This window comes from Magallana gigas, chromosome 6, assembly GCF_963853765.1.
Source record: "Magallana gigas chromosome 6, xbMagGiga1.1, whole genome shotgun sequence".
In the NCBI taxonomy this organism is placed as follows: Eukaryota; Metazoa; Mollusca; class Bivalvia; order Ostreida; family Ostreidae; genus Magallana; species Magallana gigas.
Window position 1 is genome coordinate 17,729,372 of NC_088858.1, and position 18,109 is coordinate 17,747,480.

Below are 18,109 nucleotides of genomic sequence, written 5' to 3' on the forward strand. Positions count from 1 at the left end.
ATATATAATATAAAGTGGGGTTGAACACGAGTTTAGGAACTTACTACAGGTATGTTTTTATCTTTTATTTTTCTTTTTTTAAAGCATGACCACAATTTGAGCAATATATTTTCAATTTAACTTTTTATCCTTTTCAATAGTATTTAAAACAATGCTTCACCATTCTATTTAATGGTCTACCTTTGAATATAAAATGTCATACTGCAGCACTATACAGAGTTCTCAACTCTTTGTGTTGTAAACAATGTTCGTGTTATGTTTTTGTTTACATACAATATGCTGGATAAAAAATAAAACCTTCAACCAAATAAAATGTAGTATTCGAATTTTTTTTTATCTGTGATCAGGTAAAGATGAAGATGATTAGTTTGCATTACTACTAGTTTTTTTAAATAACGTAGAAAATATGTTTAATTACTTGTAAAAAAAAAAAAAAAAAAGACACAATGTATGTTTACAAGCAAAGGTGGTGTGAACCCTGCTTCCCAGTTTTAACTCAATATACGAGTATTAACATTTAAAGTTTCATAATGCATTTAAAATACACTAAAAGGCACCATTGAAACAATTACATTGAAAAAGAACTCAAAATAAGAAATCAGCTAATGTCGTGGCCATGCTTCTTAAAAAATGAAGTTCACGTGAATTAAAGTAGATCCATTTATCTGTGTTGTCATACTTTTTATGAAACTTTGAATTCTTTTAAAATTGTGCGCGATAGTTTTAAATCTTTTATGTGAATAAAATGGAAGAAATAAGAGTTATTGTTAAGTTCAAGGTGTTTTTGCAGCTTAATTTAGCCATAAATTTCCATTTTTTCTAAATACATTTCATCAATGCTAAGAGGGAAAAAACTTTTTTTCTTACTTTCCTCTCAGTTGTTTGTCTAAATGCTATAATTCTTCACATCCCAACAATTGATTTGATTTGACACAGTTTACAATAGAATTAAACAAGATAAACAAGTTTCTGCCTACAAAGCATTACTTTTCTTTTAACAAAAAATTATATTGCTGACGATAAAATATTCTTTAGTTTATGTTTATCTGACATCGCAGAAAGTGTGATGACATGTATATTTTTCCAATATTTGATGAAATTTAAGTTTATTTAGTTGCAATGAATTCAGTTCTTTTTTCAACTTTTACGAGTGTGGAGTTACCTTAGTAAGTAACTGTTTCAATTTTTCTGACGGGAAAACATATTTTCGATACATTCACATTGCATCCAAATGCTTTACAGTAAAAAAAAAACACGGTTATAGCAAACTCGCTTATTATAAATTGACGCTTATTGCGAAGTTGTAAACTTGGCGGATATGATTAATTACGCTTATAACGAAGTAAAATCACAAGTCCCAGGCACTTCGTTATAAGCGTGTTTTACTGTATTTCATACGTGTTGAACAATCAATGCCGCTGTATCCACCATAGCAGGTACATCGATTGGGACTTGAACAATATCCATGGCGACATTGTGGATTGCACCGTGCTGCAAGGAAAAAAGGTATAAAAACTCTAATTATGCTAATATAAGCCATGATAAGATGATATTGTATTAATCTATGTTGATGAAAATAAAATATTAAATTTCACTTCTCACACATATAAAAATCTGCTTAGACTTCTGTAAGAAAATATTGAATCTAAAAACATATTGAATGTGCCTGTATTTAATTGACTGAAAATATCTACTCGTCTTTTTAACATTAAAAATTACTTAATTCTGTTTTCTTTGGTTTCAATATATCTGAAAAGGATTGTCTTACGAGTTTGGCATGAATTGCCTTCATATCCAGATGGACATCTACAAAGATTTGGAGCTACACAAACGCCACCGTTCTGACAGCTGCAAATTGCTTTAAACAAAAAGAATGGCACTTTGTTTTACAGGTATGGCAAAAAGTCATTTTCAGAAAATCATGAACAAACATCTTTGCCCTGGTTACTTTTTGTAGTATTTCAACGCCATCAAAGATCTGTTCAACTCAAATGATTTCGTTTGTTTTTTTGTTTTTTGTAAATGCTAAGAAGACTAAAATTTTGTTGTATTTCTTATAAAGCAATGCTTGGTAAATAGCAATTTGAAACGATTGATATTTTTGGAAATGAAATATGCAAGAAATATATTTGTAAAACTGTGAAATTGTTTAAAAAAATCTGTCTGATTTTTATTTTAGTGTTAAATTGAAAAAAAAAACCAGCCATAGTTTGTGATTTGACAGCTGGTCGATTCGTTCAACAACAGACACTTTTTGTAACGCATAGTTTATTTAAAACCTTGATTAGTGAAAAAAGGCAGTGAACATCGCAACTTTATTGTCATGCTTAATTTGTGCATTCGTTCTAAATGAAATCTCTTTCCACTATAACATGCGATGGACCTTCATGAATTCGAATCACTTGCTGTAGGTAAGAGTCTGTAAGAAAGGTGTCATTGTTTTATCTGTCCAGTATGAAAAAAAAAATTGCAGCCCTATGCTCTCCAAGGAGCGAACAGGAATAAGTCAAGTAAGTAAGTCATGAAAAAAAAAAACAATAAAACCACACTCAGCATAATATGATGCTAGCCGTTTATTGCTCGAATTTTGATAAAATTTTGGTTTTGTTTCATTTTTATTCCATTTTAAATGATGAAAAAATTGTAATAACTTTATTAAAATTACAATTATTTATTTGACTTTATCGGGCTTGATTTAGGTTTGTTTCGATTTTGGAATTCGGTTTGGTTTTCCTCCGTTTTCGTCTCACAGTGAACAGGTACACGTGCCATGAGTTTAAAAGTAATTTTACAGTTCATTGTGTCATTTGCATCATTTCGAATGGTAGACAATCACATCGTATGTTTATGTACAATTTTTGTGTAACATGTTTATTCAAAGACTTTAGTTTATTGATTCTTTCTTTATTTACTTACAATTGCACAAAAAACCACGAAAATTCTTTCCATACGCATATTGCCTAAACCTGAAAACCTACCTATTAACATTTTATTTCCTCGACAAAAATAACCATTTAAGTAAATTTGTTACAAGAAAACTGAAAAATGTACTCTCATAGGAATATCTTGCTTTTCAATAAGACATCTTTTAAATATCATTTAATTCAATGCAAACGTAAACATGAATTAGTTTGCAAATGAACTTACGTATTGAACAATCACTTCCAGTGTATCCAGAGCAGCATCTCTTAACATACCTGTACCTTACACGGGTAACACCGCGATAATGTGTGCTGAAATAAATAATATTCACTGGAAGTCAGTAGTAACTCAGGCGCATTTCAAAGTATTACATACATCAGTTTCGACTTGTTATTATTTTTTCTCCCATTGTCGTTGTTTTTAATACTATTGACCTTATATATTTTAGTGAATATTTTTCTTTGTACAATGCATCACTTAACCAACTTTATATAAATAGTGCCTGTTTGGGAGGGTAACAGTTGAAATTGACACCCCGAGAAAACCATTGTCAACCGACGCGAAGCGGAGGTTGACAATGGTTTTCGAGGGGTGTCAATTTCAACTGTTATCCTCCCAAACAGGCACTATTTATTTTGTTATACTGAATGTCTTTTTTAAAATTTTTAAGAAAATTTTACTGCTTTTATATAGGAATAACGTGAATTCTACAGCGAACCGTACGCGCATAATTTTCGCGCATGTAACATTTTTTAATGTTACCCGTTGCCAAGTGCGTTGCTAACGCTGAGGGTAATAGTAAATATTATTAACTGCGTCTTAACCAATCAGATTTCAGTATTTAATATGAAAGTATAACAATACAAATTATTCATCAGTTGTACGACAGTTATATTAAACAGATTTTGAATTTTCTTGTTTGAATGTTATAATTCCGCTTAAATTCTTAACCCAGGATAATTGTTTCAAATTTGTTGAAATCCAGTTTAAGAAAAATAAAAAAATTAGGCTAAATAAATGTAGTATAGGGTATATATAATACAATAAATAAGCAAAATACGCCTATCTTTTAGGGTTCCACGCGTCTTCTTAAAGTAAACACTATATACACACAGTAACTGGTATTCAGGAAAGCAGAGCTGCTGCATTTAATATTAAAAGGAAGAAAACATATGTTTGCGTAAGCGTTTTTTTTTAATTTTGACCTTTCTTCAGGAAGAAAATGGGTTGCTTTGAATACATTTTTTTGGGTCAAATAACAAAGGGAACATTCTTTCATCGGGCTAACCCTGACTGACTCAGGGTACAAACATTAAACACATCAAGGCACACTGTCGAGGGTCAACTTAATTGTAAACGTGCTAAAGGCTAAACGTGTTTTAATATACGATTGAGTAATTTCTCGCTCTTTGATTGGCTGATATCAAATGTTCTGGACAATATAAGTTATATTAAACTGAACTCTCAAGGTTAATATGGCATATTTTTTTTTCTACAATGCTTGTACAATTGCCAAATATTATCCTTTTATGTTGAGTATTTAAATATGATTGGTTTTGACGCAGTTGATAATCCGTACTAATATCTTCAGCGTTTGCAACACACTTGGCAACGGGTACCTCAACGAATTGTAACATGCGCGTAAATTATGCGCGTACGGTTTGCCGTAAAAATCATGTCAACAGTAAAGTATTGCTTTATATCAAGACATTAAGTAATTTAAGTATAATACAATAAATTGTGTCTGTTTAGGCAACAGTTGAAATTGACGCCCCTCCAAAACAATTGTCAACATCCATTTCGTCTCCGTTAACAATGGTTTTCCGGGGTGTCAATTTCAACTGTTGTCCTCCCAAACAGGCACACTTTATATATTATTATTCCTGTCGTCCAATGAAATATTGCATTTTTAACGTGTTTAGTTATAACTAAAATATGACATTTACTAACTAAATAGAGGTTTTGAGTTTTCCCTTGTTTGATAACACTGAATTTGAAAAGTCCGTTTCAATTTGTCACTGAGTCATATAATAAATCAGTTATTGCTGGATTATCAAATAATGTGATGACTAGGCGGTAAATATTTAACTTCTTGGCTATCTAAATCATTTTTTTAAAAATCAAGCAACAATTACAAAGTATCAGTGACATTATTTTCGTTTAAATTATGGTTAAAATTTGCTTTTGCTATGATCTCTCTTTATCTAGAAAAGCGACACACATGTAAAAATTGGTGAAGCAAGCATCCATGACTTCTAAACAAGTCCGGGTCTAAAAAGGACTTTTTCATTATTCAAAATATCTTATTCAAAATCAAAACCATTTTGTGGAAAGAAATCCAAAATTACCAGTATCTTCCCCTCCACCAACCTCTTCTCCAACACGAACAAACAGTTACGGTATAGTAAACTGGCCCACGTTGAATTGTAAAACAGGGAGCTGTACTAAAATTGATATAATTCAAATTACAAAAATAACAAATAAAACAGAAAATAAAACAGAACAGATACATGTAACAATAACTCATTTGATAACTCTCCAGAGACAAAATGAACAGTGATATAAACAAATCATTTACAACTTATTTTGGATATGGATCATATCAAAATCTTGTTCAATAATACATTTATTATAGCGGATGACCGTTATTCAATAACAGGGGAAATATGTTGAGCATAATTATATTCACCTAACGCAATGTAAGATTTGAAGCATCTTGCGTTTTCAAAATGTGTATGTCAATTGCTTTCACTTAAAACATTCATTTTTCACGTATTTACTTCATTTTAAAGCTTTATATATATATATATATATATATATATATATATATATATATATATATATTTGTCATCAAATACTTATCATTTCACTGAAAAAGTCTGATCTACCGTTTTCTTTTTCAATCAAATCCTTTTCAGAATTAAACTTTTCACTTTATTCTACCTCTTATTATATTATGTCTTTGGCCATGTGTTAAGATACTTTTTCAAATTCATTTATTGAATTTGGTTCATTTATCTGATTTGAACTTTTGTGATTCGGCTGCAGGTGTTCCAAAATTTCATATATTGTCAGTTATCATATACTTAACCTTATTGATTTTAAATCAAAAACTAAAAAAAAAATTCCTCCCTACCTAAAGTCAATAATAACATTCAACCCAATATGAATAAAAAAGACTTAAGTTTAACATTATAATATTCGGAAGGAAAAACAATCATAATAATTATAAATTCCGAAAGACATACAGTTATATACAAATTTATGTTTTATTTAATTCATGTATAAATTACTCGCTGCACTTACCTCACAATGGAGAAAATATTCAGTAAGAAAAGACCAAAAAGAGAGCAAACCGTATTTAAGTTCATTGTGATAGATTCTTAAACAGAAAAAGTACGGGCGTCAACTTTTATAAATATTGGAGGACATGACAGGAAGAAAATAAAAGGATCCAATCGCTCAGCTTGATTTAAGTTAAAGTTTTCCAATCAGATTCTAGCAAAACGTTAAGTGCGCCGTGAGGACTACACTTTAATTCGCATGGTATCTATAACGTGCGTAAAGAAACTACAAAAACAAGCGTATGAAACACTGTATTCTGCTGTACTCTTTGTGTTGTGTATATTTGTTCCAGATTGTAAATAACTTTGCGAAAGTTTTTTTTTTGCAGCTACCGTCTTTTTTCTATACTTTAGTAGTATAGGTACATTTGAAGACATTGATTATTATTTGCAAATTGAACACATCACCAATATGTAACCATTTAAAAGCTCGTTGTCCGTTGGTGTTAAATTGCATAAGATATACGTACATGTACATACATTTCTTTGTTTATATAGATATCGAAATTGTGTCACATTAATAAAAAGCTTTAAAAAATATAATTGCGGTGGGGTTTAGTATTACTATGTGATTTTAGCTAAAATGTTATGAATTAAGTCTGCAAAAGAAGAATTTTGGAATTTTAAAGAGTGAAATATTAAAATTACTATTAAAAGAATGTTTTGAACATTATCAGTTTCTGTGAAATAAAGTTAATAGGATTTTTATTGCAAATATCCGGAAATGAACGCCTTAATCCCCCCGAAAAGAATCTAAAAAACTACGAAAAAGAATGATATTCAAATGAAAATATTTCCTAATCTCACAACAGAAAAAAAAAACATATACAAAAAGAAGGAACAGAAAAGATAAAACCTACAAGCTCGTTGTTATAATACGATTTAGATTTAAACAACAGTAGATAGAAATTTCAATAGAAATGTCTGAAAGAAAGGCGTAAAAATAACTAGAAAGATGATTGTAGGCGTATTGTTAAACGAAATCAGCAAAAGAGATTCAGGGTTGTTGAAGTATCAATTTTCCAATATTCAAATTGTCAGTGTTCTCTTTTTAAATTTAAATTTAAATGGCAGGTAGAAAAAGATTTGTGTCCTATGGATATTTAACATGCCTGTACTTAAAATAATGAAGTTTGATTGACCGATGATAAGGAACCTATGCTTTGCTAAAAGTACCGACACCATAGTAAAACTTTATGTCTCTTTTCTGATCTACCGGGCAGCATTTTACAAAAGACATTGTGACAAATACAATGCACGTTTATCTTTTCAATCACATGGATCAATAGTCTACATACAAAACTTACTTATTTCATATCTTGATCTTTTTAATATACATACAAATTGCACACTAATTATACAAAAAAATTATATTTTTTTTTTCATAATGTCTATTCATCATATCACGTCCTCGGGTAAGCTGCATTAGTCTCATGATATGTCATTACATGTTCATTCGATCAGGTCCTAAACCAGATAACTCATTGGAAAATATCAATTGGATAATATATAAAATAAGATACAATGAGCAAAAGGCTTTTCAATAATCGCTTGTACATAAATACTTAAACATCAAGGAAAAGTTTGTCATAAGAACAAAAATTAACAATACAAAGAAAAGGAACATTAAACAATAATCTGTTAACCCTTCGGTAACTCAAAAAAGGCATATAAATAATAAAACTGTATTATTTCCTCATCGGACAGTTAATATTACTTGCATCATAGCTTATGTGCAAAAGAATAAAAGCTGTTAACTTAATATTGTCTTTCTTGTATGCATAATTTTGAACACTAAAATCAGTTCCTTGTTATGTTACGAAAATTCAACAAAGAAGCACGCTTTTACATTTTTTATTTTACGAGAAGTATACGGAATTACTGTATTCCTAATTGACGTTTATATTCATTTGCTTCCATTATTCTGTTATTACTGTTATTGACAAATGGAATGTATTTTCAACGTCAAAATAACTTCATACAAGCGTTCATAATGACAACGATTTTATATTTACCTCGAAACGTGAGTGTGCTAATGTCAAGGATAGATATTAATTGTTTGATCATTGTCCAGGAATGTGTTTCTTCATTGACCCTGTAATTTTCATCAAATACCAAAATTTAATGCCCACGAATATTAATGAAACCACAATAAACAAAAAGTGATTGAAACATGGGACACCTCCCCGGAGGAATACACAATCACCGTTTCGCCATTAACTACCGCCAACGAAAAACCCCCATAGAGCCCGTTGAGCCTGTAACAAAAGGAATTATGATATAACTGTAATACTTACTGACCATAAACCCAATTCGGCGGACACAGAGAGGAAAATTTAAAGCAAGTTCTAGATCCACATACTTAAATCATTCAGACCCGATGTCATAAACAAACAAATTGACTTCATTAAATTGAACTATCATCATGTACCCAAAGAGTAATTTTTCTGAGCGTTCAAGTTATTCATTCTAAAACAAAAAATTGTTTAATATTGTTACATTTTAATCTCATTTACTAATTCAAAATCTTATCACTCTAAAAAGATTCTCGACTTATTCCATTGTTCGCGTCGTTAGGCTCTGTACTATGTATGTTTCAGTTTTATAGTGCTGTTGTTTGGGTGGTGTTTGTGTCTACACTAAAACAAACTCTCTATTGGATAAATGATACAGGTGAGCTTAACATTATTAAAAATTACATCTTCCAACATTTATTCGTATATCATTCGAAGAATGTCAGGCTTCTACATGTAACGTTGATCATTCATTAAAATAGATCGTTCTTTTTTTCTCTTACCTCTATTTGGTGATATTTGCATTACTATTAATATCTTTACAGGTTTAAACCGCATTAGTAATATTCAAGTTCACAACCAAAAATGTCACCTATTCCTTATATGGCCCCTGACCAATGGCATGTGACGATGTGTTTCCTGCTTCATCTAGGTCTGTCGTATTATTTCCGTCTAATTTATCATAAAATATGAAACGAACAATTGAAAACATATTTGAAGTCAAAAGTTAATTACATACATATAAATGACTTTTTGGTATTAATTTCATGATATTTTACATCTTTGTTGAACGGTAAATTTAATGTTTGTGTTTGATAATGATTGTATGAATATGAATTTTGCATTTTTATCAGAGATCGTGTAGCGTGTGACAATACGTCTATGTACCGTTTTTCATCGAAAGCAAGTGTTTTTGTTTACCTAGATATCATGCCCTGGCCGCGGCGGAGGTGAAGCTCTGATATATCTTCTTTATAACTGTTATCTTCCCTATAATTAGGTAAATGTAAGTTCTAGAAAAAGAAAGTGATATTTATTTTTTCACAGGTTTTCCTGAAATATTAACAACAAGATATAAATGACCCGATGCTCACCAGTGATACTCTCGCTCTGATATGAAAAATATACAAAATAAGCAAAGTCACTATTTAGCAGGAAGATGACTTCTGATTAATACAAAAAAAAATTCCCACTTTATGGCATATCTAAACAAAGAGTGTGGTAAAATTTCAACCATCTACAATGAATAGTTACTAAAAGCAATCCGACAGAAATTTGTAACAAATTGTTGTGAGGATGCTAGCTTGATGATAAATAACACGTTGCAAGTTAAAATCAACTATTGTGGAATACTATAATATATGAGCATAAAGAAATCATAGTACAAAATAATGAAATTGAAATTATTTAAAATATCTTTAACAACATACTCAGTACTAACGTATAAAATATGCATTCCAATTTCAAAACTTGAGGGATTAACATCAATCACTCTGTGTGTATCAAGTTTCCAAAGCATACTATCGGCAAGAAAAATTCTTTCAATCCTTCGTGGCTATAATTCCGCCTATGCTTAATAACTTTGATGAGGTAGATATCACAAAATCTTAATTTTCTGTTACTGTATTTTACATAATTAAAACGACTTACAAAAAGTTATGTTTTACCATGATACAAAACAGGATTAACTATGATCCTGCACATTCACAGAGACGCCACATGAATGCTGCAAATGCTTTGAAGTTTGCAAACTGTTTTTCATTTTGCGAACGTTTAAATATTAGTCTCACCGCGGAAGTCATGGGTATTCATTTCTGATCTGCAACAGAGACTGATAAGATGAATCAAAATTGTTGCTCATACGTGCATATACACGTTTTGAATTAATTGAAGTTGCGTTTTCTTGATAAACATTACATGTATTCAAATTATTTATATTAAGTACTAATTTTGCCTTGTTTTTTCCGACGCTCGTGTTGTTACTGGCAGAAAGACACACAAATAGACAACAACGGAAGGGTGAAAGAGTTAACACCTTAACACCTTCTCCTTTGGGCGGGGGTATAGTAATTTAAAAATGTATATCATAATTATTTAAGGGGCTTTCTAAAGCTTTAATAACCAAACGCATTCTAGATCAGACACATATATTTGTTTTCTAAATTCTCCTTAAGATTCAAATATTTCTATTCAATTGGGCGTATGGATAACATTTTTAGAATAAATTTTGTCATCTATGTTTATACTTCCGTATTTTTTTAACTTTAAATTTTTTTTTGAGACAACGCTCAAAAACATACCGTATGTACATATACTTAATTATATAATTTTAGTAATTGAATGAAACAAACTTACGTTTTTATTAAAACGGTTTTATCCTTGCTTTGTGTCTGTGAAATTTGTGGATGAGAAAACCTTAACATATATTCATGAGGACATGCATTGTTATTTCAAAAATACATTTCTCTTTTACAAATATTATTCGAAACGTTTTTTGTAAAAAGTGAAAACAAGGGATTTCTCTGTTTTATGTATAAATCACAAAAATAATATCACACTGGAACAAAAACTAATTTGTTGCCTCCCGCCTTCAGAAAGGATTTATATGACTCTATAATGTATCACTATATATTGTAATAATGAAAAAACTTTCCGACTTGCAACAAATGAACAGATGTATAATACTATTCTACGTAATTATTTAATCAACGGACATTGAAATTTAATAAACGTTTCAGCCACATACGTGTCTGTACAACAGAAAACTCCGTTGATAGTAACAGTGTAAATACAGTGGAGTAATATATAATTCTTCCTTTTTTCAACGAGAATAGTTATCTCAATATGGTCATTGATGCTCATGTTAGGTTACAGTTAAACAGAAATAAATCTGGTTACCAAATGTTTTAGATGGCACAGCAATCGAACAACCATATATAAAAGCGATCTAAAGCAGTTAGCATTACGAGTGCGTTTGACACTTGTAACAGTGGGAAATTTATTTTGAGCATGAGAAATTCAATCAGATGTTAAAAAGTGTATTTTAACGAACAAGAACCTAAACTACTAAAGAGAACACTTTACCGGATTAATGATTATATACATGTATCAAAGTATGACAAGTCCTAATACATGTATTATTCACGAATGTAATAACGTGATTTAAACAACTGGGCAATGAGTTTATGCTCTTCTCAGCGTAGAAATATGGTGATAATGCTTAAGGAGTTGACATTTTGGCTAATGTAAGTTTGGCAAATGCTGCCCAAATTCCAGTCAACAACTCTTTATTTAACCTCTTCACTGTGATACAAGCAAAATTTTAAGCATCATTTACTTCGCACAGCTCTTCGGCTTCATATTTAATTCTGCCGATATTGGACGAATATCATATGTTATTACCTATGACGTAGCTGTCGAACAATTTTTATGTTTGATCGGTAGACCGGTCATCTTTAATTTTGTTATACCGGTTGAATTAACATTCGTTTTGTTTGTACACAATACACCGCGGAATATTTCTAAGGGTATAACCAATGCATATGCTGAAACAAATTATAACAAAAATTGTTTTATCGTTATGACACTGGTTTTGAAATACAAACGCCTTTTTAAAAGTTCAGTTTATATCAAATGATAACTATGCTTTAATATTTATTTATTCACTTATTAGTTAGTCCACATAAAGTTATCTGCAAAGACTATTTTAAATAATTAAAAGTCGTGGTGGCCAAATTCAGTAGTGTTTATTTCATATGTTTTAATGGGGTTAAAATTTAGCGGTATCATTTGAGTGCATTACTTTGCATAGATGTACCATGTGATATGGTTATCGTTAATTTTAGCTAATATTTAGAAAAACAAAGAGTACCTAATGTACATTAAAGAATATATTGGATTTATTTATATATCATTTGGGGACAGCATAGCTCACTGGGTAACAAAGATGCTTCTTTTAGCTTTATTGAAGTACATTTATGTTCAGTAGGTAAGCTCATTATATTATTATTAGTGTACAGATGGGTTCATGGCGGAGTCAAAGCAGATGTTTATTTTATTATTGGGGTTTACTGGGCAATCATTGGGTAAAAACATTTCTAAATTAAATCAAGGTAAAGTTAAAATTCAATTATTGATTTAGGCTCATAAAAGTGAATGGGGTTGGGGCGGTTTTTTGGGTATAATTGGAATTAAATGGGGTTCAATGGGAAAAGAGGTTGTAAATGATTCCGATAACCTGCACTTGTATCAGACATTTATCTTGTTAACTTTAAATTAATATGTTTTAATCGTTCTCCATTCATTTTTAAGACCCTATTCATAACTTTGAAATTTGGGGTATAAAAACTGTATTCCGTACATTGTCATTTGCTTACATCAAAAGTATTGGCTGGAAAACTCAGGATGGTATAAAAGCACTCCAAAAAGGTAAAAAAAATCAAGGAAAATTTATATTCTGTTTTCTGTTACATGAAAATTGCAAGATATCTGAACTCCCGTATAACATTTATGTAGACAAAACGGAAATATTGTTTAGTCGCGTCTTTATGATATACAGTATTTTTAAGGACTTGTAAATTTCCTTATTTCACGTTTCAGTGTCACTTTAGTTTTAACACACCGCCATTCCTTCTCAGAATTTAAATTTTGTTTCCTGGATCATGGAAGGAAATTTAAAGGCTAATTAGTTTCGATATTCTTAAATATTCTATTTAAATATAAGATGCCCATTTTAGGTAATATATAGCTTCCTTTTATATTATATAAAATATAAACGTTTTCGCCTTTTTATCAATATCAACCAATTCTAATTTGGGATTTAAAAATCTTCCCAATTTTTGAGGTTATACTCAGATAGACAGACAGACGGACAGACAGACAGACGGACGGACGGACAGACAGACAGACAGACAGACAGACAGACAGACAGACAGACAGACAGACAGACAGACAGACAGACAGACAGACAGACAGATAGATAGATAGATAGATAGATAGATAGATAGATAGATAGATAGATAGATAGATATTGTTTTAGATTTTATTAATGACAATAATAGACAAATAGTCATAAATTGAAAAAGTCCAAATTGAAGTTTCAATATTTTACATGTAGTTGTTGCCGTAATTGTGCTTTGTTTTCACTTAAGGTAACTCGCGGTTTTACCTGCTTGTGAGAAAACCTACCTTGAAAATCTGTCCACGTAATCCATGGGTTCCAGAGTCTTATTTTTAATTTTATAATTTAAATTCGTCTGCGCGGTAATCGTGTTTCAAATACAGTGTTATTGATAAAATCAAGCACCGCCATTTCAATGACATATATAGTAAAACGCAAATTTTAGTCGAGAAACGCATTACAATTCAGACGAAATTAATTATATTCTACACATTAACAAAGAAGATAATTATGAATCAATTCTCGGCCAAGTTGTGGCAAAACAACTTTAAAGATTTAAAAGAATTCTCAAAACCTTATATTTTCATTACGACGTTAGCACGAGGTCATCATTTCGTTACGTCTGAGAACCCAAAAATTGAAATGCATTATTGAGAAAACGAGCTGATTAGTACATTTTGGAATATGCAAATACTAATTATACATTCTTGTGAATGTTATCAAATACACCAATGCAATTAATGTAAGGCTGTAAAGATACAAAAAATTGCTATTTTTGTTTTCATAAAACTCTGAGACAATCAATGCAAAAGAATTGCGAGGCAACTACTGACATAAATAAGTTAGTAAACGAATAAAATAATTAGCTCAAGCCAAAAGAATTACAAATATTTGATCGGTAGAAAAATAACAAAAGTTATAATTGTAAAAAAAAAAAAGCGAAGTTAATGCATACATATGATTTTAAATGGAAGAGTTCCAACGCACACTCATACTTTATAGGACAAAATGTGACAATGTATGTGACATATTTAAATTTTCAACACTTGATAATTTTAAATGTTTTATTAACAGTAATAAACTGAATTTAAGCTTTATGAAATATTTCTTTTTAAGCTTCTTTAAAATATCTCATTCGTCATTTTACAAAAAATGTATGAGTTTACTATGACGGTCAACTCTTTACGTCGATTCCTATTGTGACGTCAGCTAGCTACGTTAAAACAGAGGCCTGTTCAACAAAGCGAGCGCTCGCGAGCGCTCGCCAAAATTCCCTATACCCGCAACACAAATTTTGGCGAGCGCTCGCAAGCGCTCGCTCTGTTGAACTCGCCTCAGGTATGGCGTAATTGTGACGTTACTTTTACTCGATAAAAAGTCTCGTGTGTGAACAATAGTGACATAGCAACACTGTTAGAGAGTAAAAGATATTTGTAGACATTATCAGAATTTTTACAATCAATATTGACTTTAGATTCCCTCTTCTTCCAAAAATATGCAGTAAAAATTGTTGGATGACATTAGCTTATCTATTCAGTGTTGGCTTTATTATGGCGTTTAGAAAAAAACGTGATGCAGTTGTCATAAACCTAAAGAAATATGAAGCAAAAATCTACTGCATGTACTAAAATTTATTTTACATTATAAAAAAAAAACAATGAAAACAAACCAACAAGGTTGTAAATTTGCATTCACACTTGATATACAGGAAATTTTAAAACTTATAAACAAAGACTAACCAAACAAAATTACATACAATATCCTTTTTCATTTACGGAAAAGGGAAATAATACAATTGTGTACCACCTGTAAGAGGATTCATTACACAATGATTTAACATCTTCTCGACAAAGTTAAGTATAAATCTATGGATACTGCATATTTACAATCTTTTAATTTCCTTGTGTAGAAGAATGCACTTGGTAAAATCCCCCATTTTTTCACATGATAAATCATGACGCACACAGTTTTCGGAAACATAAAACTTACTCGAAAGTGTCGTTTAGGTTAAACAGTTAGGCAAAAGTAAAATATTCTGTGTATAAGTGAAATAAAATGACATTATGTTCACATATAATTGTCTATTCTTATGTTTGTATAATAAATAAAACAAATATATGAATAAGGTAACTCAGCATGTGTGAATGCAGTAAACTTGTTCTTTTTAGCTACATACACCTTTAAAATGAAAGTTCCGTGAAAAACTTTTTTTTTCAACAAGTGCAGTCACCTAATCTGAGGGTTGATTCGAATATCTTGATAATGTTTTACAAATATGATAGCAAAGTTGGAAGTTAAACGTTAAATTTACATCTGAAATCTTATGATTAACATAAACGTTTCCGTTTTCCGATTTAGCATGTTCCACGGATATTTAAATGCATGAAATACACATTGCAATAACATGTTTGTAAAAAAAATAAAGGAAACTATAAACAATATTGTATATTGAAAATTATTTCAAAAGTTTCACTAATTCTTTATTTTGCATATCAAATTAAAAAATTATTGATTTAAACGAAATGCCAGTCAGCTTTAAATTCAAGCTTGTGTGCTCTATGACGTTCAATAATATGAAATGAAGGCATTGCCCCAAGAGAGGAAAGTCTCTCGTAATTAAAAATAAAACTCAAGTATATCCGTGTTTTAAAACATGATGCTGGTTCTAGCCTTTTCTCCACAAACAATTGCTAAAAACATAGTTTCAAGACCGGAAAACAACAGGCAATTCTATAACCATGATTGATTAACAGAGACAAACGTAATCATTTTCGATTCATCTAGATACATACAAATTATTAGTAGCCTAAAATAAAAACATTAGAGATTTTTAATTTATTTATTTAAAGTTTTCATTAGAAACAATTTTTTAATAAACTGCTTGAAAATTGAATGGATAATGTTAACACTAATCTCTATTAATGAAAAGAAAAAAAATCTAAACACGATCAAAATATAATCATTTCTTTTGAAGCTGACATGAATTCATAAAAGCATTTGCAATGGGCCACCATTTTAGTTTTGATCGCTCCACAACTGCCACAGGTGTATATATACCGGTCGAGAAAGTTAGGGTCGGTTGCTTTCCGATTCAGTATGTTCCACGGATATTTAAATGCATAAATACACATTGCAATAACATGTTTATAAAAAAATAAAGGAAACTATAAACAATATTGTATTATATTGTAGATCCCGGCCACACTACATAAAACACTGTCAATATATACAGTAAATCTTTGAAAGTCACAACGTAGCATCGCTTTTTATCAGTTTCTACCAAAAACATCCCGTTTTTCTAAACGGCTATGCTTTCACTGTACTATCAAATACAGTGTGTAGTTTGCGCATGGGCTTTGGTTTAGCTGTGCCTCAGAACGAAACGTTCAACAATGATCGAAGTTTTTGAAATATGTGTGCCTGTTATGTTTCGTCTTTCATTATATATTCCTTACCAGTGCAGTGATTGTCTTACTGATTTTCAAAACGTGTTTCAACAAATCTTCCCGTTTAATTGTTGTACATGTAACATGGTCGGATGAATGAAATATCTGAATGCGGGGAAGCATGAGTAGTGTTATCGGCCTCATACAAGGGATGTGAAGCGATGAACATTACAATACACATCGAAAACTAATTTAGCGGTAGTCGGAGATTAAAGGGAAATAATTCGTATTTATGATATCTTGTCAGCTTTAAGTATTAAAGTACGAAAACTGATTTGGATCTACCACCACTTGTCAGATAATTATGCTGACTTGTCAAATGATTATGTCGACTTGTCAGATATTTATGTCAACTTGTCAGATCTTTATGTTGACTTGTCAGAAAATTATCATATTGACTAGAAACTCAATATTTTGTTGTCAAAGCGTGTATGTGTCACTAACTGTTCTTAACTTGTCACAGGCATCAGATGCTATTTATATTTCTCGCGACACAAATTATCATGGATATTTTACTAGTACTGGAAATGGACGTTGATGGTAATCTTTCAACAAAACTTTATGACCAGGCACGTAGCATCATTTTTAAATGGGGGGGCCAGACTCGTCCAAAAAATCTTGACATGCAAAAAAAAAAAAGTCACTTTCCAACATCCTTATCCTAATCCGTCGGGGGGGGGGGGGGTGTAGGGGGGGGGTTGAGAGAGTAGTATACCTTTTACCTTCAATTTCACTATTTATTTCCTTATTTCCTTACTTTCAATTCAATTTTTATATGGTCTCATAAAAGTGGGGGGGGGGGGGGGGCAACTCTATGTTAATTCTATTTTTTGTATGTAAATTTAAGTAAAATCTTTGCTGCTCAAAAAAGTGGTGGGGCCAGGCCCCCCTGATGCTACAAGCCTGATGATAAACGCGATGACGTACTTCAATTTTTCTAAAGTCAACTTTCCTTACTTATGTAGCAATAAACCTTCATCACCTGCATATGGTGTTTTTGTATCTCAGTTAATTCGATACACAAGGGTATGCTCTTCGTATGAACAGTTTCTAAGCAGAGGCAAGCTACTGACAAACAAGTTGATAAAACAGGACTATCAACAGTCTCGTTTGAAGTAAGTAAGTTCTATGGTCGATACAACGACCTTGTCAGCAAAAACAATCTTCCACTGGGTTGCATGCTGACTGACTTTTACAATCATA

The 18,109-nt window shown here is 31.0% G+C and overlaps 1 protein-coding gene across 2 annotated transcripts in view; it reads right to left on the reverse strand.

Moving 5' to 3' along the window:
* Positions 1–6,358, reverse strand: part of LOC117688892 (uncharacterized) — a 65,004-nt gene extending 58,646 nt beyond the window's left edge. For both annotated transcript variants that reach the window (XM_066088060.1, XM_066088059.1), the window contains exons 1-5: positions 6,229–6,358; positions 5,271–5,366; positions 3,148–3,233; positions 1,769–1,858; positions 1,399–1,491 (exon numbers count right to left, since the gene is read on the reverse strand). In XM_066088060.1, the coding sequence (XP_065944132.1) occupies positions 1,399–1,491; positions 1,769–1,858; positions 3,148–3,233; positions 5,271–5,366; positions 6,229–6,293 (430 nt within the window). In that variant the 5' untranslated portion in view covers positions 6,294–6,358. The remainder of the gene's footprint in view (positions 1–1,398; positions 1,492–1,768; positions 1,859–3,147; positions 3,234–5,270; positions 5,367–6,228) is intronic.
* Between the last annotated feature and the right edge of the window lie 11,751 nt (positions 6,359–18,109).